Source organism: Somniosus microcephalus, chromosome 1, assembly GCF_052327205.1.
Source record: "Somniosus microcephalus isolate GS21.2 chromosome 1, FLI_Smic_1.0, whole genome shotgun sequence".
NCBI lineage: Eukaryota > Metazoa > Chordata > Chondrichthyes > Squaliformes > Somniosidae > Somniosus > Somniosus microcephalus.
Window position 1 is genome coordinate 254598537 of NC_140987.1, and position 25415 is coordinate 254623951.

Genomic DNA, 25415 nt, shown 5'->3' on the forward strand with positions numbered 1-25415 from the left:
AATCATTCGCTTTGCAAAGAATAGTCCTAATCACACAAAGGGCAGTGGAAATCTGAGACTCTCCCTCAAAAAGCTGTTGCGGCTGGGGGTCAATTGGAAATGTCAAAACTGAGATTGATAGATTTTTGTTAGGCAAGGGGTATTAAAGGTTACTGAACAAAGGTGGCTAGATGGAGTTAAGATACAGATCAGCCATGATCTAATTGAATGGTGGAACAGGTTCAAGGGGCTGAATGGCCTCCTACTGTTACTATGTGCTAATGTCAAAGATTGCTCAGACTAAGCTAGTATTTCCTTGAATATAGAAGATGACGGGATGGCCTATTTTAGGTGTTGAAGATGATTAAAGGAGTTGATAGGGTAGATAGAAACTCTTTCCTCTGGTGGGGGAGTCCAGAACAAGGGGACATACATGACCTTAAAATTAGAGCTAGGCCATTCAGGGGTGATGTTGAGAAGCACTTCTTCACACAAAGGGTAGTGGAAATCTGGAACTCTTTCCCCCTCTTCCTCCCCCCCCCCCCCCCCCCAAAAAAAAAAAGCTGTTGAGGCTGGGGGTCAAATGAAAATGTCAAAACTGAGATTGATAGATTTTTGTGAGGCTATTAAGGGTTACAGAACCAAGGAGTTAAGATGCAGATCAGCCATGATCTAATTGAATGGTAGAACAGGCTCGAGGGGCTGAATGTCCTGTTTCCTACGCTCCTATTCCCCCCCCCCCGAGACTTTTTTTTGTTTGTCCTGAGTTTTATTGTTGTCTGCCTTTGTAAACAGGACAAACATGCTTTACTGGACGTAACGCCAAAGGCTGTGGATCTACTGAACTACACACAATGGTACCCGATCGTCCTCTTCTTTAACCCAGACAGCAAGCAAGGTGTTAAAACTATGAGACAGAGACTGAACCCAGCATCTACCAAGAGTTCCAAGAAACTCTATGATCAAGCTGTCAAGCTAAGGAAGAGCTGCTCTCATCTTTTTACAGGTGAGAAACATTTGTTTACTGATGGAGCCAAGAATCACACAGAAGGAGGCCATTCAGCCCATCATGCCTGTGCCGGCTCTTTTGAAGGAGCTACCCAATTAGGTTCCACTCTCCTGCTCTTCCCCATAGCCCTGCAAATCTTTTCCTTGAGCACACACTGCTTACTGTGGAATCAGTAAAATTATGACACTATCTGTAGCTAATTGGACTCTTGCACCGTTAAAGGTCAGCAATTAAACATACATTTTGAAGAAGAGCAGGGCGCTCTCCCCGGTGCTCTGGCCAATGTTTATCCCTCGACCAACACCTAAAACAGGTGATCTAGTCGTTGATTTCACTGCTGTTTGTGGGAGCTTGCTGTGTGCAAATTGGCTGCCACATTTCCTACCTTACAACAGTGACTACACTTCAAAAGTACTTCATTGGCTGTAAAGCACTTTGGAATGTCCTACCGTTGTAACATGCACTATAGAAATGTAAGTTCTTTGTACTGCCACCTTCAATGCATTGATAAAGTGCAGACACACACCCGCTCACCACCTTGTAAATGGGCTCCCTTTGGGCTCGTGGCTACTAACTTTTTTCGGCCATCAATTCCAGCAGGTTGGCGAGTCTGAGATGATGTAGCCTTAACGCACATTAGCAGCGGTAAGTGGTGGTGTAATAGATTAAATCAACACTGATTAATTTGCAGAATCTAATGTATTACACTTGAGTTTATACAGATACGCAAAACTGTAAGTTAATGTCCTACTGGATTCTGAACTTGCACAACTAAAGAACCACCAACGAAATCTTGTATTTATACAGCGCCTTTAACATAGTAAAATATCCCAAGGCACTTCATAGGAGCGATTATCAAACAAAATTTGACACTGAGCCACATGAGATATTGGGACAGGTCTTGGTCAAAGAGGTGGGTTTTAAGGAGCATCTTAAGAGGAGAGCGAGACGTGGAGAGGTTTAGGGAGGGAATTCCAGAGCCTGGGGCCTAGGCAGTGGAAGGCACGGTCGCCAATGATGGAGCGATGAAAATCTGGGATCGCAGGAGGCCAGAATTGGAGGAGCAGTGATCTCAGAGGGTTGTAGGCAGTGTTCCCAGTAAACTGCTCGCGCACGCGGCTGCACAGTCAACTGCAAGGTCCCGCGCAAGCACCTCATCTGCTTTCGCGCATGCGGAGAAATTTAAAGGACAACGCGTTAAAAGAAACAGGCCACTCAAAACAGTGCAGCTTACAGGGAACATTGGTTGTGGGGCTAGAGGAGGTTACAGAAATAGGGAGGGGCGAGGCCATGGAGGGATTTGAAAACAAGGATGAGAATTTTAAAATTGAGGCATTGCTGGACCACATTGGATGTAGTTGATGAAACCACAGATTAGATGCAGAAGTTACCAAAGCTCCATGCTGTCTAGGTCAGAAATTAATGCTGCTCACACAACATCTCTCTCTAAATCTTTTGTGTTCGTTAAAGACCCAGTACAGTCAATTGTTGTAAATGCATTTGGTTTTGGTTTCATCAGAAATATTAATTGGTAGATAGCCAGGTCGATGGAGGTATTTATAAAAAAAAAATTAAAAAAAATTCATCCTTGTTTTCAAATCACTCCATGGCCTCGCCCTTCCCTATCTCCGTAACCTCCTCCAGCCCTACAACCCTCCGAGATCTCTGCACTCCTCTAATTCTGGCCTCTTGCGCATCCCCGATTTCAATCGCTCCATTATTGGTGGCTGTGCCTCTTCCGCTGCCTAGGCCCTAAGCTCAGGAATTCCTTCCCTAAACACCTCTACCTCACTGCACTTTCCTACATTACAACAGTGACTATACTTCAAAAAGTACTTCGTTGGCTGTAAAGCATTTTGGGATGTCCTGAAGTCGTGAAAGGTGCTTTACAATTTCAAGTCTTTCTTTCTACAGATTCATTCTTGGCACATTCAAACAAGTTTTTCTTAACGCTCATCAGTAACTTATACCAGCAGCAACAAGTATTTCTATAGCGCCTTTAACATAGTAAGGTGCTTCGCAGGACCGTTATCAAACAAAATTTGACACCGAGCCACATAAAGGAGATATGAGGACAGGTGACAAAAAGCTTGGTCAAAGAGGTAGGTTTTAAGGAGAGAGAAGTGCAGCGAGGTGGAGGAGCTTAGCGCCTAGGCAGCGGAAGAGGCACAACCACCAATGATGGAGCGATTGAAATCGGGGATGCACAAGAGGCCAGAATTAGAGGAGTGTGCGTCACGTCTCCTCTGACAGTGCAGCGCTCCCTCAGTACTGCACTGGAGTGTCAGTCTGGATTTTGTGCTCAAGTCCCTAGATTGGGACTTGAACCCACAAAATTTTAACACCATCACAATTGTCACGGAATGTTGCAAAAATCATTGGCCTGGCACAACGCAGCCTGTGTCGGAGCAGTGAATGACGGACCGCAACTTCAGGATTTAGCGCATGCGCAGCCTAATGCAGAAATCCTGAAGTTGCAGCTAGTTTCAAAAGCTGAAAGTTCGCAGTCATCGGAACCGCAAATTCCGGGCCATAATGTTTGTCATGAGATCTCGCCCTGTGAAGAATCGCTAGCACTGATTGTTCAACTGTGCTACATTACCACTACTGCTGACCAATTAAATTAATTGGGTATATGATGACCTGGATGTTGTGGTGGGATTGTATTTGTAATTAAAGTGCTCTTCTCAGTTTTGCTGTAGAACTCCCCTTCCTCTTTACATATTTCAGTGCTGATTATACTACACGATCCTCTTCAGTCTTAACTATATTTTCAGCTTTTTCAGCTTTCCTAGTAAATTATATTTAAAAAAAAATAGTTTGGAGCGCTTGTGGATTAAAGGTTTATCGGAAGCTCTTGATTTTAAATTAGAATGTTATTAACCACATCATTGTGTGTGGGGGAAAATAAAAACTTTGGGTGAGACTGGCATTTCAAAAGAGGTTAGGGCTGGAGGTGAGAAATAGTTTAATCTTGATTTAGATTTGCTCTGTTATGCCAATGGGGTGAAATGAAGGAGGCTTGTGTGGAGCATAAACACCGGCATGGACCAGTTGGGCCGAATGGCCTGTTTCTGTGCTGTAAATTCTAGGTAATATCTGTTGTACGAGCCTGAAGTTTTGCCGAGAGCTGCTGCTGGGTTGCAGTATAAATGTGAGTGTGTTCTCAAGTGTATTCGTGCATCCAGGATTGACTTAGTGCCAAGTTTTCTTCTTCTGGCTTTTCTAAATGGCCGCAAATTATTATACAAGAGAGAGAGCTTATTTTTGTCTTTAACCTTGCAGAGACAATTGATCTGAATTCCTCTCACGATGGCTGGTATGGATTAGCAAAGGATCTGATAAGAGATCATCAGGCTTCTGCTGTTTGGGTTTCGGAAAGCAAGGTATGTATTGCATGAGTCGCGCGTTGCATAGCTTGTTCAAACACCTTTTTTATTGAGGCTAATTTTAGATGCATCTGGCTTTTGGATATTAATGATTACGCATTGAGTTAATCCTAATGCACGCAGCGTAGGACTCTGGAGTAAAGGCTCACGTCAATATTTTTCTTGTAATGAGCGGAACTCCCAGGTGCCAACTGCATTTTCATCAAAGGGAATGTTTAACTAATAAAACAATGCATTAACTAATCAGCCAAAATGTCTCTTGGTTCTTTCTATCATATTTATCGAAGAACTTGAGCTGTGCTAGTCAGTAACTAACACATTTGTGTTGCAAAAGAATGACCGCATTTAAGAAGATGTACAGGCTGCTCCTCTTAAGAGAAAATTGGATAAGAGTAAGTTTTTTGTTCTGTGTGTTGATTTTTCTTTCACCCCCCCCCCCCCCCCACCACCTGTTCATCTACCCATCCATCCATTTAGATGAAACCACATTTCAATTAAGTGCAAGTTTCATGATTTCCCCATACACTCCAGTGACCTTAGCTGATCTTGCATTTTTTTCCCTGTAGCCCTTCCCATTAACTGTTCATTAATTAATCATATTCATATTTTTTTAAACTCCCAAAATATATTACTAGTTCATAGTTTGAAAAGTATGTGTTTCTATGCTTGGGATTTTCCCAATGGCCTCTCCAAGTTTGCTTTTGTTTAACTGCTTCACACGCTACAGGTTACTCTAGTTACTGGCAATTAGTGGCGCATTGAAGTTAAGGGCTTGGTGAGCTATTGAGCTGCATTAACCCTTGTTCCGGTTATGCATACGGTTTCCAACATTCCCGCTAAGCTGTGCGGCGGTCTGGAGGTCCCGCACAGGCCGCTCACCGCCAGCTTTTACATGGAAGAAACTGTCATACATGAAAATTTGAATGGGCCGCGCAGCTAATTAAAGGGACAGCGCACAAAAAAATTTAAGGGGATCCTTGACTGTTTCTATTTCCAAGTCATTTAGATTTTTAAAGAGTTTGCACACAACTCTTTACAACTGCCTACAGTGTTAGAACATGCAGCTTGTGTTCTGGAATGGAAACCAAGATTTTAGACGGCTCTTAGCCCATTGCTCTGATACTTGGAGCTTGGAAATGCCGCAACCACAGTAAAAGGATTTCAGTGTTCCTAAACTACCACTTCAAGACCAAGTCGCAAAAATGGAAAGATCAATTTATGATGAACATTTTCGGTTTGTTTGGAAAATCCTACTTGCTCTTAAGAGGAATTGATCGTACTTTAACCCTTTCCCACCCAGAACGTCACCCAACTGGTTACTTTGCTCCCATTGGAGAAAATTGAGATATTTTGAAAGTCCTGGTGAGAACTTGGAGGAATCCCACATGCTCTTAAGAGGAAGTATGAGTATGATCGTAAATCTTCTCTTCCCCCCCCCCCCCCCCCCCCCCCCAAAGAGCAGCTGGTAGTTCTATTCCCATTGGGTGGGGGGAAGAAATAGAAATTGCTAAAATATCTGGGTGGAAATAGTTTTTTGTCGCGTTAACTTTTGTTGTTGTTTCAGCGTAATGCTTTACCTTGCCCTATTTTTAATTTAGGCTGATGGACTGGGGATTGAAGACCTTGAGATGCCCGATGACCGCATGTCCTATCTGTCAGCCATGGGAGCTGACTACCTCAGCTGCGACAGTCGACTGATGAGCGACTATGATGATACGGATACCGAGGGGGGAGCCTATACAGACAACGAGCTGGATGAACCAGTCAACGAGCCCCATGTATCTTCTTTTGCTCGGTCATCGGAACCAGTGCAGGGAGAAGAGGTGAGAGCAATGCAATTTGGAAGTGTACTTACAGTAACCATTAACCTTCACACATGTGAATGTGAAGGGATGCACTGTACATTAAATAATATTATACTTCGGATTTACAGCCATTCAGCCCAACAGGTCCATGCTGGTGTTTATGCTCCATGTGAGCCTCCTCCCACTCGCTTTACTTTATCCCACCCTATCAGCATATCCTTCTATTCCTTTCTCCCTCGTGTGTTTATCTAGCTTCCCCTGAAATGTATCTATCCTTTTTGCCTCAACCACTCCATGTGGTAGCGAGTTCCACATTGTAACCGCTCTCTGAGTAAGGAAGTGTATCCTGAATTCCTTATTGGATTTATTAGTGATGATCTTATATTTATGGTGCCTAGTTTTGGTGTCTCCCACAAATGGAAACCTCTTCTCATCATTACATCCACCCTATCGAACCCCTTTGTAATCATACCCCTTCATACATCAACCATTACTTTTCTACCCTTTGGAACATTTCTAAAAAGCACTTTGCTTTCCTACTTCTGCCTTTTTTTAAGTGTCCAAAAAAACCTGCCTATTTAGCTAATGCAGTCTTTTATCATGTTGCCCCAAATTCCTTGCATCGTGCCAAGTGTCCACTTAACAGTCCTCTGATCTGTTCCATGTATGGAATGCAAGTTGTTTCAGAAAAGTAGCGTACTCGGAATGTTGTGTGTGCGGATTTTTTGTCCTGTAAATAGAGGATACATGCCATGCACCACAAATCATTGTTAAGTAAATCCGTTGGCACCAGCCACGTGGTGTATGATTTGTGACTGCATGGGTGCAAGTTTATTTTGGATGAACTACTGGCCCCTTCTGTCCACCGTATATTTATAATTACTACGACTAAGTCCCCGTCTGTCAGCTCAGCAGCGATGATGGGACCGGATGAATTCACTCCACTGTTGTCGGTTCTGAACTACCCTGGTCACTTGTCACCTGTATCCCTTCCTGTGACAAGTCACTCTTTGACGTTGTCTATCCAGAGCTTCCTTGCTTCATGTCCCTCTGTACGCAGTGCCATGGAAGGTTTTCCGTTCTTGAAATGTTCCCCAAAAACCATCGTCTCTCTCGGACCTTCTGTATAAGCGTTATTTCTGATCCAAGACATGTTATTGTATCATTCTTTATCCTTCGCATCCTGGATGCTTCCCACTATTCCTCTCAACCAACTCATCTCTGCTGTTGGTATCTTTCACTCGTCAACTATTCCTGTATTTATACTAACGTACAGAAATGACCGTATGTTATCTGTCCCATTCAGCCATGTTGAAACTAGGCAACACATCCCGACCCCAATGTTCCCCACCCAGCAGTAGCCATGTTGGGATAACCCCAAAAGGAAATTAAAAATGGAGTTCCAAGAGATAAGTGACCATGAGGTGCATCACCCAATATCCCACCTACCTTTCTGTATATAGCAATATCAGTCTCCTACAGGAGCTTGTCCAGTTCCCTTTTTGAATGTTTGCAGTGAATCTGTTTTGAAGAGGGTTTTTTTCCCCCTTCACTTGTTGAGTGGATTTAGTGAGACAGTGAAATGGTGTACAGTATATGGTGGGGGGGGAAATTGAGAAAATATTTCATGAATATAAGTGCATTAAAATAGATTGATTAGGTTTAGGAAACTTGTTGGGGTTGGAGCCGTGGCTCAGTGGGTAGCACTCTCGCCTCTGAGTCAGAAGGTTGTGGGTTCAAGTTCCACTCCAGAGACTTGAGCACAAAAATCTAGGCTGACACTCCAGTGCAGTACTGAGGGAGTGCTGCACTGTTGGAGATGCCGTCTTTCGGGTGAGACAGTAAATGGGGCCCTGTCTGTGCTCTAAAGTGGACGTAAAAGAGTCCATGACCCTATTTTGAAAGAGCAAGCAGGTTCTGCAGTGTCCTGGCCCATATTTATTTCTCAAACAACATCACTAGAACAAGTCATTATCACATTGCTGTTTGTCGGAGCTTGCTGTGTGCAAATTGGCTGCCGTGTTTCCTACATTAGAAGAGTGACTACACTTCAAAAGTACTTAATTGGCTGTAAAGCGCTTTGCGGTGTCTGAAAGGTGATATATAAATGCAAAGTCTTTTTTTCCATCTCATGATTGAAAACTGCTTGTCAGAGGATGCAGAGCTACAAATATTGATATAAAAATTCCTTCAGTCATGTCATGGTGCTCTTCCCCAGTGAAATACATGCTGGGTAGTGCTATTCGTAGCTTTCCCCATTCATGTTGGGGCTGAACAGTAGCATGAACTGAAAATATCTGGTCCCAGATTGCCTCTACCATCAAATCCCTCTGTGGCCTTACCCCTCCCTACCTCTGTATTCTCTACCGGCCCTACAACCCTCCGAGATCTCTGCGCACATTAAATTGAGGCCCTGTCTGCTCTCAGGTGGACGTAAAAGATCCCTTGACAATATTTCGAAGAAGAGCAGGGGAGTTATCCCCGTTGTCCTGGGCCAATATTTATCCCTCCAATCAAGATCACTAAAATATGATCTGGTCATTATCACATTGCTGTTTGTGGGAGCTTGCTGTGCACAAATTGGCTGCTGCGTTCCCTACATTACAACAGTGACTACACTTCAAAAGTACTTTAGCAAAATACTGCAGATGCTGGAAATCCGAAATAACAACAGAAAATGCTGGAAAAACTCAGCAGGCCAGGCAACATCTGTGGAGAGAAATTCGAGTCGACGTTTCGAGTCTAACCCTTTTTCAAAACTGGAAAGGAAATGAAATAGATCGAAAGGCAGGGCTGGGGAGGGAACAAAAGAAGTGAATAGACATCAAGAGGTATTCAAAACGAGACGAGATGGTGATAGGACTAGTAAAGAGACAAAAGACGGCTCAGATAGGGTGTGAAGTGTTCTGGCAGAATGAGAGACAGCTGCCATGTGGGAGAGAGAAAAAAAAGAGGAGGGGGGGGGAAACCCAAAACAAAGGGGTGGAAAAAGAAGTAAATATTTAATAGAGGTCGAGGAACAGCACCTCATCTTCCGATTAGGCACTTTGCAGCTTTCCGGACTCAATATCGAGTTCAACAATTTCAGATCATAACCTCGGCCCCTATTACATTTTTACTTTTTTTCCCCACCCCTTTGTTTTGGGTTTCCCCCCCCCCCTCTTTTTTTCTCTCTCCCACATGGCAGCTGTCTCTCATTCTGCCAGAACACTTCACACCCTATCTAAGCTGTCTTTTGTCTCATTTTGAATACCCCTTAATGTCTATTCACTTCTTTTGTTCCCTCCCCAGCCCTGCCTTTCGATCTAATTCATTTTCTTTCCAGTTTTGAAGAAGGGTTCGACCCGAAACATCGACTCTAATTTCTCTCCACGGATGTTGCCTGGCCTGCTGAGTTTTTCCAGCATTTTCTGTTGTTACTTCAAAAGTACTTCATTGACTGTAAAGCCCTTTGGGATGTCCTGAAAGGCGTTGTATAAATGCAAGTCTTTTCTTCCTTGGAGTGAATAGTGGGCAGGTGTGTATAAAATTAGAAAATCATAGCTTCACTATTTCAAACTCAACAAATTAACTGCTCTGTGAAATGCATGGATAAAGGTGATGCACAATGTTCCATCATTTTTTTTAATGGGTGCGTGGCCCTTTAAGTGGCTGCACGCTCTATTCAAATGTTCGCGTATGTGCAGTTATTCCAATTGATAAACCGGCCTGTGCATGAGCTCCAGACCCACTGCGTGGCTGACCAGCTTAAAGGGGACGTTGGTGATACACATTTACTTGATATGTCTCCCCTGTCGAACCTTTCCATAATTTTGATGAAGAGGGGTGGGAGGAGGCTCGTGGGGAGTATAAACACTGGCATGGACCAGTAGGGCCGAATGCCTGTTTCTGTGCTGTAAAATTCGATGTACTATGTAATTCATGACCAGTGACCCACTCGGCCCTACTGGTCCACGCTGGTGTTTATACCCCCCACGAGCCTCCTCCCACCCCTATTCATCTCACCCTATCAGCATATCCTTCTATTCCTTTATCCCTCATGTACTTCTCTAGCTTCCCCTTAAATGCATCTAAGCTATTCGCCTCAACCACTCCATTTGAGCAAGTTCTTCTCTCTGGGTAAGGAAGTTTCTCCTGAATCCCCTATTGGATTTATTAGAGTCTATCTTATATTTATGGCCCCTAGCTTTGGTCTCCCCCACAAGTGAGAACATCTTCTCTACGCCTACCCTGTTGAACCTTTCCATAGTTTTTAAAAACCTCCATCGGGTCACCCCTCGGTGTTCTCTTTTCTAGAGGAAAGAGCCCCAGCCTAGTTCTGGACTCCCCACAATTGGGAAATATCTTCTCTACGTCTATCCTACGAAGATGTAATGCAGCAGGACTCACCTGGTGCACTAAAGTTTCTCTACACTTTTTTATTGTTAATAAATTTATTTTTATTTTAGATTGCAAAACAAAAGTGTATTTGACAGAGTGGAGCTGTACACAGTGGTACTGTTGTGGCTGCATTGGTTCACACTATTGTGATTGCCACCGCATATTGTTAATTTATTTAATTTGAATAATAAAGGTTAATCTGCTCTTCATTGTAATAGTTTTGTAGAACTACTCATTTGCATTCATATTGCTACTATTGTGTACAAACACCGTACTTTATCAATGATCCTTTTTTTCAGCGGAAGCAAAGTCCAGAACCAGCTGTAGCAAGAGGACAGATGAGGAGAGCAGGTAGCAGGGAAGTACTCCGAGACCCCAGCCCCCCGCCAGATTTTAGACCGGAACCACCAAAGGTAATGGGAGTCATTAACTACTTGACGTTGTACAAGATCTGCTCTTGCTTTTGTTGCACTTAAAGGATATTTAAGTAGCGCCCATCACCCTCCTGTGCTCACTGACCTACATTGGCTCCTGGTCCAGCAACGTCTCAACTTTAAAATTCTCACCCTTCTTTTCGAATCCCTCCATGGTCTCGCCCCTCCCTATCTCTGTAACATCCTCCAGACCTCCAAGATCTCTGCGCTCCTCCAATTCTGGCCTTGTTTTTATAATCAATTGTCTTATGAATGCACCCCAACACCCAGTTCACTCTAGCTATCGCTTCACAGCATTGCTCATGAACCCTGAGGGATCTATGCACTAGAATGCCCAGATCTCTCTCTCTTTAATGCTATTCCCTGAAAGTTATATGTACGTTGAGCATTCATCCTGGTAGCACTCTCGCCTTGGAGTCAGAAGGTCGTGGGTTCAAGCCCCACTCCAGAGACTTGAGCACAAAATCCAGGCTGACACTCCCAGTGCAGTACTGAGAGGGAGCGCTGCACTGTCAGAGGTGCAGTCTTTCAGATGTGATGTTAAACCGAGGCCCCGTCTGCTCTCTCAGGTGGACGTAAAGAAATCATGGCACTATTCGAAGAAGAGCAGGGGGAGTTCTCCCCAGTGTCCTAGCCAATAATTCTCCCTCGGCCAACACCTAAAACCCGATTACCTTGTTATCCTATTGCAGTTTGAGGGACCATGCTGTGCGCAAATTTCAAAGTGAAATGAAAGTTGCGAAATTTTAAAATAGGCTTATGACTTTCAATTGTATCTGATTTTATATATATTTTTTAATCCCACTAAGCCGAAAGCTGAAGTACACTCGTACGCGAAAGAGCCTCCAAGGCAGTACCATGATTCCAATCGAGGTTACGATTCACGTTACAGCAGTCCAAGCCCTGGGAGCAGCGAGCACCCCCGCAGTCAGGAGGCTCCCCCCTCCAAGCCACAGCCCCCTCCCGTGGCTTCAAAGCCATCTTATGGGGCTCGGGTGGCAGTCAAACCACCTGCTCCGGCCGCGCAGCCCCCGAGCGATGAGGAAGGGGACGAGAGAGAAGAATTGGGCGAAGGTGGTCCGCAGAAGTCGGTGCTGGGCAAAGTGAAAATATTTGAGAAACTGGATCACAAAGCTCGAGCACAGAGGCTACAAGAACTGCAGGAAGCACAGATCGCAAGAGTAAGATAATGCCATAAAACAATTCTGTATTTTGAACATGCTCTCTGATTCAAATTTACTTCCCCCCACTCCCCGACCATCAGAATTTCAGCAGCAATGATCTGTTGTGTTGAGCATCCCCGATTTCCATCGCCCCACCATTGGCGGCTGTGCCTTCAGCTGCCTAGGCCCTAAGCTCTGGAATTCCCTCCCTAAACCCCTCTGCCTCTCTCTCTTCCTTTTAAGATGCTCCTTAAAACCTACCTCTGACCAAGCTTTTGGACACCTGTCCTAATATCTCCTTTATGTGGCTCGGTGTCAAATTTTGTTCGGTAACTCTCCTGTGAAGTGCCTTGGGACGATTTACTACATTAAAGACGCTATATAGATGCAAGTTGTTTATAGAATCTGCCTGATTTTCATTTCACTGATTTCAATGGAATAAAAATCAGTTGGGTTCTATCAAGGTTGGTGACCCACTTCACCAGATTACCACCTGGGGAGGTGTGGTGGGGGGGGGGTGAAGACTAAAATCTACCCCAGCGTTACTTAATTATTAGAATATCCATTCAGTCATTCAATTGGCAATTTCAAGTAAATAAGCGAATGGTGTTGGCGTTGAACACTAAATCTTTGAAATTATGCCTCATGTGAGAACCCAGCTAATGGCCCAGAAATTCGGGTCGGGGGCTTCCCGCGGGTGCAAGCCCCCGATCTGCACTTACCTTGCGCGCCGGCCGTTGAGCTCTGGGCCCCCATGGAATTCCGATCCGGGGCCTGGTCCAGCTGCCGGCGCGCAAGTGCTTGCGTATCCCAGGGGCGCAGTTAGTTCGATGCGTCCCCTGGGATCACGTGGGCCATGGGCAGCCAATCGGAGCAGGGAATGCTCCATTTATAAGTCTGACAGGAAGTGCTGTCAAGACTTATAAATACTACGGCCCCAAAATAGCACTAAACCTTCAAATACATTTTTTTTATCACATTTTTTAAATAAACTATAAATTACATGAAATAATTATTTTAAACAATTTAAATTTTTGAAAAAAAATAATTTTATATTTTAATGGGGCTAAAAATAAACTTACCTTGCTTTAAAGTATTTAAAAATAATAAACCTGTGGGGAAAAATGTTTTAATTTTAATTAATTCACCACTTACCTTGTAAAAAGCAGGCCTTACGCCTGCTTTTTTATATTTCTAAATTCTGCAGGCTTACGTTCCCGGAAAAACCTGTTTTTAAAAAAAAAACGTAAGTTTGATGCGCACGCGCAGCCTCCCCCGCGCACGCGTTCGACCTCTGAACCTCTTCGTTCAGAGGAACAGAAGTGCCGGTTTCCTGTGCATGCGCAGTGAATGCAGGAAACCGGCACTTCCATCGGGCCTACGGGCGAGTACCCCGTGCGTACTCACCTGTGGAGACCCGAATTTCTGGGCCATTATGTGCAAGAGACCTGAAAACTATTTATCATTGAGCTCTTGCAGTTAATGATAAAGTCATTAAAGCATGAAAGGAACACTGCTTGATTTAACTTTTCCTTGTCATTGGTTATCTAGCTTAACCCCATTGTAACTCATTGGTCAAACAAGAACCAGCCTTTATTCGCTCTGGTGCTCTCGCTCGCTCTGGCTCTGGCTCTCGCTCGCTCTGGCTCTGGCTCTCGCTCGCTCTGGCTCTGGCTCTCGCTCTGGCTCTCGCTCGCTCTGGCTCTCGCTCGCTCTGGCTCTCGCTCGCTCGCTCTGGCTCTCGCTCGCTCTGGCTCTCGCTCGCTTTTGTTCTGGCTCTCGCTCTGGCTCTCGTTCTGCCTCTCGCTCTGGCTCTCGCTCTCTCTGGCTCTCGCTCTCTCTGGCTCTGGCTCGCTTTTGTTCTGGCTCTCGCTCTCTGGCTCTCGCTCTGGCTCTCGTTCTGCCTCTCGCTCTGGCTCTGGCTCTCGCTCTCGCTGGCTCTGGCTCTCGCTCTCTCTGGCTCTCGCTCTCGCTCTCTCTGGCTCTGGCTCTCGCTCTCGCTCTCTCTGGCTCTCGCTCTCGCTCTCTCTGGCTCTCGCTCTGGCTCTCGCTCTGGCTCTCGCTCTGGCTCTCGCTCTGGCTCTGGCTCTCGCTCTGGCTCTCGCTCTCTGGCTCTCGCTGGCTCTGGCTCTGGCTCTCGCTGGCTCTCGCTCTCGCTGGCTCTCGCTCTCTCTGGCTCTCGCTCTCGCTGGCTCTGGCTCTCGCTCTCGCTGGCTCTCGCTCTCGCTGGCTCTGGCTCTGGCTCTCGCTGGCTCTGGCTCTCGCTGGCTCTGGCTCTCGCTGGCTCTGGCTCTCGCTGGCTCTGGCTCTGGCTCTGGCTCTCGCTGGCTCTGGCTCTCGCTGACTCTGGCTCTCGCTGGCTCTGGCTCTCGCTGGCTCTGGCTCTCGCTCTCGCTGGCTCTGGCTCTGGCTCTCGCTGGCTCTGGCTCTCGCTCTCGCTGGCTCTGGCTCTGGCTCTCGCTGGCTCTGGCTCTCGTTCTCGCTGGCTCTCGCTGGCTCGCTCTCGCTCTCGCTCTGGCTCTCGCTCTCTCTGGCTCTCGCCTCTGGCTCTCGCTCGCTCTGGCTCTGGCTCTCACTGGCTCTCGCTCTCGCTCTGGCTCTCGCTCTCTCTGGCTCTCGCCTCTGGCTCTCGCTCGCTCTGGCTCTGGCTCTCACTGGCTCTGGCTCTCGCTCTCTCTGGCTCTCGCTCTCTCTGGCTCTCGCTCTCTCTCGCTCTCGCTCTCGCTCTCTCTGGCTCTCGCTCTCGCTCTCTCTGGCTCTCGCTCTCTCTGGCTCTCGCTCTCTCTGGCTCTCGCTCTCTCTGGCTCTCGCTCTCTCTGGCTCTCGCTCTCTCTGGCTCTCGCTCTCTCTGGCTCTCGCTCTCTCTGGCTCTCGCTCTCTCTGGCTCTCGCTCTCTCTGGCTCTCGCTCTCTCTGGCTCTCGCTGGCTCTGGCTCTCGCTCTCTCTGGCTCTGGCTCTCGCTCTCGCTCTCTCTGGCTCTCGCTCTCGCTCTCTCTGGCTCTCGCTCTCTCTGGCTCTCGCTCTCGCTCTCTCTGGCTCTCGCTCTCGCTCTCTCTGGCTCTCGCTCTCGCTCTCTCTGGCTCTCGCTCTCGCTCTCTCTGGCTCTCGCTCTCGCTCTCTCTGGCTCTCGCTCTCTCTGGCTCTCGCTCTCTCTGGCTCTCGCTCTCTCTGGCTCTCGCTCTCGCTCTCTCTGGCTCTCGCTCTCTCTGGCTCTGGCGCTCGCTCTCGCTCGCTCTGGCTCTCTCTGGCTCTGGCTCTCGCTGGCGCTGGCTCTCGCTCTCGCTCGCTCTGGCTCTCGCTCTGGCTCTCGCTCTCGCGCTGGCTCTCGCTCTCGCTGGCTCTCGCTCTCGCTGGCTCTCGCTCTCGCTGGCTCTCGCTCTCGCTGGCTCTCGCTCTGGCTCTCGCTCGCTCTGGCTCTCGCTCGCTCTGGCTGTCGCTCGCTCTGGCTCTCGCTCGCTCTGGCTCTCGCTCGCTCTGGCTCTCGCTCGCTCTGGCTCTCGCTCTCGCTGGCTCTCGCTCGCTCTGGCTCTCGCTCTCTCTGGCTCTCGCTCTCTCTGGCTCTCGCTCTCTCTGGCTCTCGCTCTCTCTGGCTCTCGCTCTCGCTCTCTCTGGCTCTGGCTCTCGCTCGCTCTGGCTCTCGCTGGCGCTGGCTCTCGCTCGCTCTGGCTCTCGCTCTGGCTCTGGCTCTCGCTCTCGCTGGCTCTGGCTCTCGCTCTCGCTGGCTCTCGCTATCGCTGGCTCTCGCGCTCTCTCTGGCTCTCGCTCGCTCTCTGGCTCTCGCTCGCTCTCTGGCTCTCGCTCGCTCTCTGGCTCTCGCTCGCTCTCTGGCTCGCTCTGGCTCTCGCTCGCTCTGGCTCTCGCTCGCTCTGGCTCTCGCTCGCTCTGGCTCTCGCTCGCTCTGGCTCTCGCTCGCTCTGGCTCTCGCTGGCTCTGGCTCTCGCTCTCGCTGGCTCTGGCTCTCGCTCTCTCTGGCTCTCGCTCTCGCTCTGGCTCTGGCTCTCGCTCTCTCTGGCTCTCGCTCTCTCTGGCTCTCGCTCTCTCTGGCTCTGGCTCTCGCTCTCGCTCTCTCTGGCTCTCGCTCTCTCTGGCTCTCGCTCTGTTCTGTGTGTGTCTGTCTGTCTGTGTGTGTGTGTGTGTGTCTCTCTTTCTCTCTCTCTCTTTGTGTGTGTCTCTCTCTCCCCTAAGTTTCTATCCTTTCTTGTTTGGAACAGTGACTCTTCAATGAAATATAGCTCTGTTCCTCACAGCTAGAATTGGATGCTGCCCAGAGAAAAAGCAGAGGAGATTAATTATTTTGATTAAGCTCAGGCTGGTTCTTCAGGGGAGCTCAATGTGTGGATTTGGGGTACAAAACTAACTGTTGAACTTGGCAGACCTCACTCAACAACCCGTTTTGCACTCAAGATCACTTGCTGGGAGCAGGTTCTTTGCTATGACTTGCTAGTGCGTCTTTCTAGAGGTTATTTAAACAAGGGATTCCTATTATTTATCCACTTCAGATTATCTGCCCTCATTTCTTTTATATAATTAAAAAAAAAAAAATATTGTGTTAAGATTGAGTCTACAAAAATCTTTGACGGTGGCAAGACAAGTTGAGAAGGCTATTTAAAAAGCATATGGGATTCTGGGCTTTCCAAATAGAGGCATAGAGTACAAAAGCAAGGCAAGGAAGTTATGCTAGACCTTTACAAAACTCTGGAGTATTGTCCAATTCTGGGCACCACACTTTAGGAAGGATGTCATGTCCTTGGAGTGGGTGCAGAGGAGATTTACTAGACTGCTACCAGGGTTGAGAGACTTCAGTTCTGTGCAGAGACTGGAGAAGCTGGGATTGTTCTCCTTAGAGCAGAGAAGGTAAAGAGGAGATTTAATAGAGGTGTTCAAAATGATGGGATTTTGTTTGAATAGGTAGGGAGAAACGTTTTCCACTGGTGGGAGGGTCGGTAATCAGAGGACATCAATTTAAGGTAATTGGCAAAAGAACCAGAGGGAGATGAGAATTTGTTTTGTTACACAGCGAGTTGTTGTGATCTGGAATGCACCGCCTGAAAGAGCAGTGGAAGCAGATTCAACAGTCACTTTCAAAATGGAATTAGATATATACTTGAAAAGGAAAAATTTGCAGGACTAAGGGGGAAAGAGCAGGCGAGTGGGACTGATTGGATCGCTCTTTCAAAGCACAGGCACAATGGGCCAAATGGCGGCCTCCTGTGCTGCATGATTCTATAAAATAGGAAGGGTTTTGCACCATAGCAAAATCTCCTGGAAAGCAGCTTATAAACAAACCCTGTCATGAAAGAAGTTAGGCATTTTGTTTTTGTAGTACAATACTATCCTCCTGTCGAGATTTATTTCTATTGTTGATCTAGCAGGAATTGTGCATTTAATTTACTGCATCTCTCTCAATCTAACGGTGTAATTTAGACAGGTTTTTGTGAATTGGGTGCAAACATCTGTGTCTGATGAGTTTAACGAGATGTCTTTGTTCCTGTTTACAGCTGGAAATTGCACAGAAAAACCCAGATATCTATGCAGTTCCTGTAAAACTACCTAAAGCTGAACAGCCCCAACTCCAAAGGTAAGAAGATGTACCAATCAATACTTCATGTCTAGGAACCTAGGAGGAGGCCATTCAGCCCCTCGAGCCTGTTCCGTCATTCAATGAGATCATGGCTGATCTGTATCTTCCATCAACCCACCTTGGTTCCATAACCCTTAATACCCTTGCCTAACAAAAATCTACCAATCTCAGTTTTGAAATTTTCAGTTGAACCCCAACCTCAACAGCTTTTTAGGGGAGAGTTTTCCAAATTTCCACTGCCCTTTGTGTGAAGAAGTGTTTCCTGACATCATCCCTGAACGGCCCAGCTCTGATTTTAAGGCTCTGCCCCCTTGTTCTAGACTCCCCCACCAGAGGAAACAGTTTCTCTCTATCTGCTCTCTCAAATCCTTTAATGATCAGCAGCACCTCGATCAAAAAGGGGTGATCTTATCGCAGTGTTTAAAATGATAAAAGGATTCAATCGGGTAGATGTAGAGAAACTGTTTCCTCTGGTGGGGGAGTTCAGAACAAGAGGGCACAATTTTAATATTAAAGCTGGGCCGTTCAGGAACAAGATCAGGAGATAATTCCTCACACAAAGGGTAGTAAAAATCGGGAATGCTCTCCCCCAGAAGGCTGTGGATGCTGGGGGTCAATTGGAGCTTTCAGGACTGAGATCGATAGATTTCTGTTAGGTCAGGGTATCCAGGGATATGGTTCAAAGGTGAGGTACAGATCAGCCATGATCTAAATGAATGGTGGAACACACCCGAGGAGGTGAATGGCCTACTCCTGTTCCTATGTGTTCCTTGTGTTTTGGTGGCCAAAACTGGACACAGTACTCGCGATGTGGTGTGGCCAGAGTTTGATCATAACTTCCTCTGTCTTGTATTCTACTGTTTTGGTTATATGTTGGTATGATTTTTTTTTTAACCTGTCTCGTTTATCTGAATGCACGCAGCATTTGTAACAAAATAGATGAGCTGTCGGCACAAATAGAAGTAAATGGGTATGATCTGATGGCCATTACAGATACGTGGTTGCAAGGTGGCCAAGGCGGGGAACTGAATATTCGGGGTATTTGACATTTTGGAAGGATAGGCAGAAAGGAAAAGGAGGTGGGTAGCTCTGTTAATAAAGGATGAGATCAGTGCAGTAGTGAGAAACGATATTGGCTCAGAAGATCAAGATGTAGAATCAGTTTGGTTGGAGATGAGAAATAATAAGGGAAGGAAGTCGGTGGTGGGCGTAGTCTATATCCCCCTAACAGTGGCTACACTGTAGGACAGAGCATAAATCAAGAAATAATGGAGGCATGTAAGAAAGGTACTGCAATAATCATGGGCGATTTTAATCTTCATATTGATTGGACAAATCAAATTGGCCAAGGTAGCCTTGAGGAAGAGTTCATGGTGTATTCGGGATGGTTTCTTAGAACAATACATTGTGGAACCACCAATCAGGGAGCAGGCTACCTTAGATCTGGTACTGTGTAATGAGACAGGATTAATTAATGATCTCACAGTAAAGGATCCTCTAGGAAAGAGTGATCATAGCATGATAGAATTTCAAATTCAATTTGAGGGTGAGAAAGTTGGGTCTCAAACTAGTGTCCTGAAATTAAATAAAGGCAATTACAAAGGTATGAAGGCAGAGTTGGCTAAAGTTGACTGGGAAAATAGATTAAAGGGTAAGACGATAGATAAGCAGTGGCAGACATTTAAGGAGATGTTTTATAACTCTCAGCAAAGATATATTCCAGTGAGAAGGAAAGACTCTTAAGAGAAGGATGAACCATCTGTGGCTAACTAAGGAAGTTAAGGAGCGTATCAAATTGAAAACTAAGGCATACAATGTTGCAAAGATTAATGGTAGGCCAGACGATTGGGAAATTTTTTCAAAACCAGCAAAGGATGACTAAAAAATGAGAGAAGATAGATTGAGAGAGTAAATTAGCAAGAAATATAAAAACAGACAGTAAGAGCTTCTACAGGTATATAAAAAGGAAGAGAGTAGCTAAAGTAAACGTTGGTCCCTTAGAGGATGAGACTGGCGAATTATTATGGGAAACAGGGAAATGGCAGAGACTTTGAACACATTTTATATTGGTCTTCACGGTAGAAGACACTAAAAGCATCCCAATAATGGATAATCAAGGGGCTATAGGAAGGGGGGGAACTTAAAACTAGAGAAAAAGTACTCGGTAAAATAATGGGACTAAAGGTGGACAAGTCCCCTGGACCTGATGGCCTGCATCCTAGGGTCTTAAAAGAAGTGGCTGCAGAGATAGTGGATGCATTGGTTGCAATCTACCAAAAATCCTGGGATTCTGGAGAGGTCCCAGCGGATTGGAAAACCACAAATGTAACGCCCCTATTTAAGAAAGGAGGGAGACCGAAAGCTGGAAACTATAGACCAGTTAGCCTAACATCTGTCATTGGGAAAATGCTGGAGTCTATTATTAAGGAAGTAGTAGCAGGGCATTTAGAAAATCATAATGTAGTCAAGCAGAGTCAGCATTGTTTTATGAAAGGGAAATCATGTTTGACAAATTTGCTGGAGTTCTTTGAGGCTGTAACAAGCAGGGTGGATAAAGGGGAACCAGTAGATGTCGTGTATTTGGATTTCCAAAAGGCATTCGATAAGGTGCCACATAAAAGGTTACTGCACAAGATAAGAGCTTACGGGGTTGGAGGTAATATATTAGCATGGATAGAGGATTGGCTAACTAACAGAAAACAGAGAGTCAAGATAAATGGGTCATTTTCTGTTTGGCAAACTAACTAGTGGGGTGCCGCAGGGATCCGTGCTGGGGCCTCAACTATTTACAATCTATATTAATGACTTGGATGAAGGGACCAAGTGTAATGTAGCCAAATTTGCTGCTGATACAAAGATAGGTGGGAAAGCAAGTTGTGAGGAGGACACAGAATCTGCAAAGGGATATAGATAGGTTAAGTGAGTGGGCAAAAATTTGGCAGATGGAGTATAATGTGGGAAAATGTGAGGTTATCCACTTTGGTAGGAAAAATAAAAAAGCAAATTATTATTTGAGAGATTACAAAATGCTGCAGTACAGAGTGATCTGGGGGTCCTTGTACATGAAACACAAAGTTAGCATGTAGGTACAGCAAGTAATTAGGAAGGCAAATAGAATGTTGGCCTTTATTGCAAGGGGAAGGAGTATAAAAGTAGGGAAGTCCTGCTACAACTGTATTGGTAAGACCACACCTGGAGTACTGCGTACAGTTTTGGTCTCCATATTTAAGGAGGGATATACTTGCATTGGAGGCAGTTCAGAGAAGGTTCACTTGGTTGATTCCTGAGATGAAGGGGTTGTCTTATGAAGAAAGGTTGAGCAGGTTGGGCCTATACTCATTGGAGTTTAGAAGAATGAGAGGTGATCTTATTGAAACATATAAGATGCTGAGGGGGCTTGACAGGGTAGATGCAGAGAGGATGTTTCCCCTTGTGGGGGAATCGTTTCAGAATAAGGGTAAGAAGTCGCGCAACACCAGGTTATAATCCCAACAGTTTTATTTGAAATCACAAACTTTCGGAGCGCTGCTCCTTCATCTGGTGAAGGAGCAGCGCTCCGAAAGCTTGTGATTTCAAATAAAACTGTTGGATTATAACCTGGTGTTGTGTGACTTCTTACATTTGTCCACCCCAGTCCAACACCGGCATCTCCACACCTCAGAATAAGGGGTCGCCCATTTAAAACGGAGATGAGAAGGAATTGCTTCCCTGAGGGTCGTGAATCTGTGGAATTCTCTTCCCCAGAGAGCTGTGGAGGCGGAGTCATTGAATATATTTAAGGTGGAGATAGAGAGATTTATGAATGATAAGTGAGTCGAGGGCTATAGGGAGCGGGCAGAGAAGTGGAGTTGAGGCCAAGATCAGATCAGCCATGATCTTATTGAATGGCGGAGCAGGCTCGAGGGGCCAAATAGCCTACTCCTGCTCCTATTTCTTAAGTTTTGCATGTTCTGCTATCCACTCGGGTGGGAAGGGCTGGATGTGGCAAAAGGCCTCTCCAAGGCAAGCAATGTTCTGTATTGGCTGATGCAGGCTCTTGTGTGGTGGCGTGGCTGTTTCTCTCGCTCGCTCTGTCTGTCTAAGGGGTCACCCATTTAAGGCAGATGAGAATTTTTTTCTCAGGGTCGTGAGTCTTTGGAACTCTCTTCCTCGGAGGGCGGTGGAAGCAGAGTCTTTGAATATTTTTAAGGCAGAGGTAGATAGATTCTTGATAAGCAAGGGGGTGAAAGGTTATCACGGGTAGGCAAGAATTTGAGGTAATCAGATCAGCCCTGATCTTATTGAATGGGCCGAGTGGCCTACTCCTGCTCCTAACAGAAGGCAGTAGAGGCCAATTCATTAAATATATTCAAGAAGGAGTTAGATATATTTCTTAAGGCTAAAGGGATCAAGGGATATGGAGAAAAGGCAGGAACAGGGTACTGAATTTGGATGATCAGCCATGATCTCATTGAATGGCGGAGCAGGCTCGAGGGGCCGAACTGCCTACTCCTGCTCCTATCTTCTATGTTAATTCGTATGTTCGTACATCAGTCAGTCAGAGGGGTTTTCATATTTCCCCCTAGTGGCTGGTCATGGGCTTGCATAGGCCTGGGAAGAGAGAGCAGATGGAACACTTTTGAATGAAAGAACGAACTTGCATTTATATAGCGCCTTTCACGACCTCAGGATTACCGTTCAACAGTGACAACATCTGCCGCAGATGCCTTAACCTGTACTATTTAATCCTGGACATTTTTCTAAATGAAATCTCGAGCTGTTCTAAAATAATCTTTTTTTAAAAACAACTTTTTTTCTTAAAATTCCAATCACCAAACTCTGCTATCCTTTCTCTAGCTCGGAAACACAAATGGACCACGCGCATAATAATCATTCACACTCTTTGTTTTCAAATCAAAATTCAGCCTCTAAGAGGTGTGCAATCTATATGGGTTGTTGCTCCTTTTAATTGAGAGTTTTTTGTGGACCTTGAATGTTTGATGACCATACAGCTTTACAGCCAATGGAAGTACTTGCGTAGTCACTGTTGTAATGTTGGAGCAAAAATTGGGCGGGCCTATAACGGCAAGGGTGGGGGGGAGCGGGGGCGGGTGGTGACGAGAGCAAAATCACACCAGAAATAAATGGCGTTAGAACATTTTTAATTTGTTAGATTATGGATTTTTTGGTGCAACAAAATTAATTCCAAATAAGCGACATATTTCAGATGAGATGTTAAACTGAGGCCCTGTCTGCTCTCTCAGGTGGACGTAAAAGATCCCATGGCACTATTTCGAATTGGAGCAGGGGAGTTATCCCTGGTGTCCTGGCTAATATTTTTCCCGCAATCAACATCACAAACAGGTTATCTGATCGTTATCACATTGCTGTTTGTGGGACCTTGCTGTGTTCAAATTGGCTGCCGCGTTGCCTACATTACAACAGTTACTATACTTCCAAAGTACTTCATTGGCTGTAAAGCGCTTTGGGACGTCCTGAGATCGTGAAAGGTGCTATAGAAATGCAACTCTGTTCCTCCGTTCAATCATTTTAACACACTACTGTAATATTTTTCCTTTCTTTAAAATCTAGGGTTCCCGAGCCCCAGAAACCTCCACCACAATCCTATCGTGGCCCCAGTGGAGCTGGTTATAGTGCTGAGGATGACGAGGAGGAGCAGTATCGCAGACAACTAGCTGACCATTCGAAGCGCGGTTACTATGCCCAACATGGATCTCAACCAACCAAATACAGGGACACTGAATTGTAGAATGGAATATTTTATAATCCAGATTTTTTTTTAAATGCTGGAAATGGACAGCAGGTCCATTAGCGCCTGAATCTTCAGTTGCTGATTGACTGGCTATGTATTTGCGGCAGCAGTTTTTATTTTGGTAGGACTGTGGAATAACATACTTTTATACTTTACAAATGCTATTCTAACTGCCTTTACTATTTTTACATTTGGTTGAAGTTTTTTTATTTTACAATTCAAGATAAAGAACAAATTACAGTAAAATAAGAATTGACCGGACACACTATATAACTATTAGAGTTCTGAACAGCAACACAAAAGTGCCTTTTCCCCCCCACCCTTTTTTTTTTGAACAAAACACAAACTTGCTTTTGGAAAAAGATGTAATTGGTGAAGGTAACGACACTGGATTTTGGTTTGCTTTGAGTTGATTTATTTTACTAACTGATAAGCCATTATAGTATAAAGTTCTTGTAGGGACCAGAGAAGAAATGTCTAATTTTGTATTGCATTTGTAAGAGATGTCTTGCACACAGAATTGTTTTTTTTTTCTAACCTATTGCAACGGAGTTGGTTTTAAATTGATGAAATAAAATAAATTGTATTTAAGTGCCACTATTGTTATTGTTTTAATTACCAAGGCCGTGTGATGCAAATGAAGCTTAAAAAAAATTCCTGGTTTTGGAGAATTCAATGCATTTCTTCACCTCTTGCCTGTTAAAAATTTACCTTGGAATGTAAAAGAAATGCTTGCATTTCTATAGCACCTTTCACATCCTCAGGACATCCCAAAGCACTTCACAGTCAATGAAGTACTTTTGAAGTGTAGTCACTGTTGTAATGTAGGAAATGCGGCAGCCAATTTTCACATCTTGAGTGATTCATTGGGAATATCAGTTATTAAAATGCTAGGAGCTGGATCAGATTTGTGAATTGGGTGTTTTGTAAAATATGCTTAATTTGGGAGTGCAGTTAATTTCAAACTGCCCTCTTAGACTCCCCCAAGTTAACTCCTCTTACTAAATAAAAATATTCTTCCCCAACTTATGTGCAGTTATCACTCAATTTCTGGTTCAAAATGAGGTTTTGTTGCAGAGCTGTTGAATGTCAAAGTTCTGTGCAATCAAACTGATTTATTGAATTGGCACTCCTCCTAAATCTCTCTCCACCTCCCTCAGCACCTCATGGTGCCTGGTTATGGAGCAACAGAGAAGCAGGTTGACTTGTTTTCCCTGTCAGATGGGAAATGGGGAGGACTTGATTTCTATTGGCCATCTGGCTGAAATGGGGGATTTGTGTAAGAAATAGTGATCATAAAACACATTGTGCCACTTGTATGGTTCAGCAGATAGTGACCTCCCTGCTTATAGAGTTATACAGTGGATTTATGTAAATATTGCACATTATACACTTTTCAGGAAAAAATAGAATCATCTACTTGTCACAGTTAGGGTACATACATGTTTTAATAGATATATTAAGTTGCTTAAGAATAAGTCCAACCCAGCAAATTACCTCCCTATTGGCCTCTCCTCAAGTAGCTGTGAAATGATGAAAGGACTCCTCAATAGTAACATTAAGCTACATCAACTCACCAATAACCTGCTCACCAACACTGTTTGGACTGTGCCAGGACCACTCAGCTGCAGATCTCATCAAAGCCTTGATCCAGACATGGAAGTGAGAGGCGAGGGGAGAAATACTGCACTCCACATCAAGGAGCCATTTAAGAGTGATTGTGATGTACTTAAAAAGCTGATGATTACTGAATGCTTGATCCCTGGTAATTGCAGCTCAGAAACATTGGAATGCTATAGTACCTATCACATGACATTATCTGCACTATTTCAAATGCCATGCTCTTTCTACATTCAATTTGGAAAAAATTGAATTCGGTGTATTTTTAAGTTCACAGCCAACTATATATGAGTAATTTGATAT

At 45.2% G+C, this 25415-nt stretch overlaps 1 protein-coding gene across 5 annotated transcripts in view; it reads left to right on the forward strand.

The window, feature by feature from the left end:
• The window catches only part of tjp2a (tight junction protein 2a (zona occludens 2)), a 155719-nt gene extending 131630 nt beyond the window's left edge, over positions 1–24089 (forward strand). For 4 of the 5 annotated variants that reach the window (XM_085992208.1, XM_085992200.1, XM_085992216.1 and 1 more), the window contains exons 17-23: positions 775–985; positions 4274–4374; positions 5976–6200; positions 10862–10975; positions 11806–12177; positions 17658–17737; positions 23312–24089. In XM_085992208.1, the coding sequence (XP_085848334.1) occupies positions 775–985; positions 4274–4374; positions 5976–6200; positions 10862–10975; positions 11806–12177; positions 17658–17737; positions 23312–23489 (1281 nt within the window). In that variant the 3' untranslated portion in view covers positions 23490–24089. The remainder of the gene's footprint in view (positions 1–774; positions 986–4273; positions 4375–5975; positions 6201–10861; positions 10976–11805; positions 12178–17657; positions 17738–23311) is intronic. The other variant, XM_085992224.1, reaches the window with a different exon arrangement.
• Positions 24090–25415: the final 1326 nt, after the last annotated feature.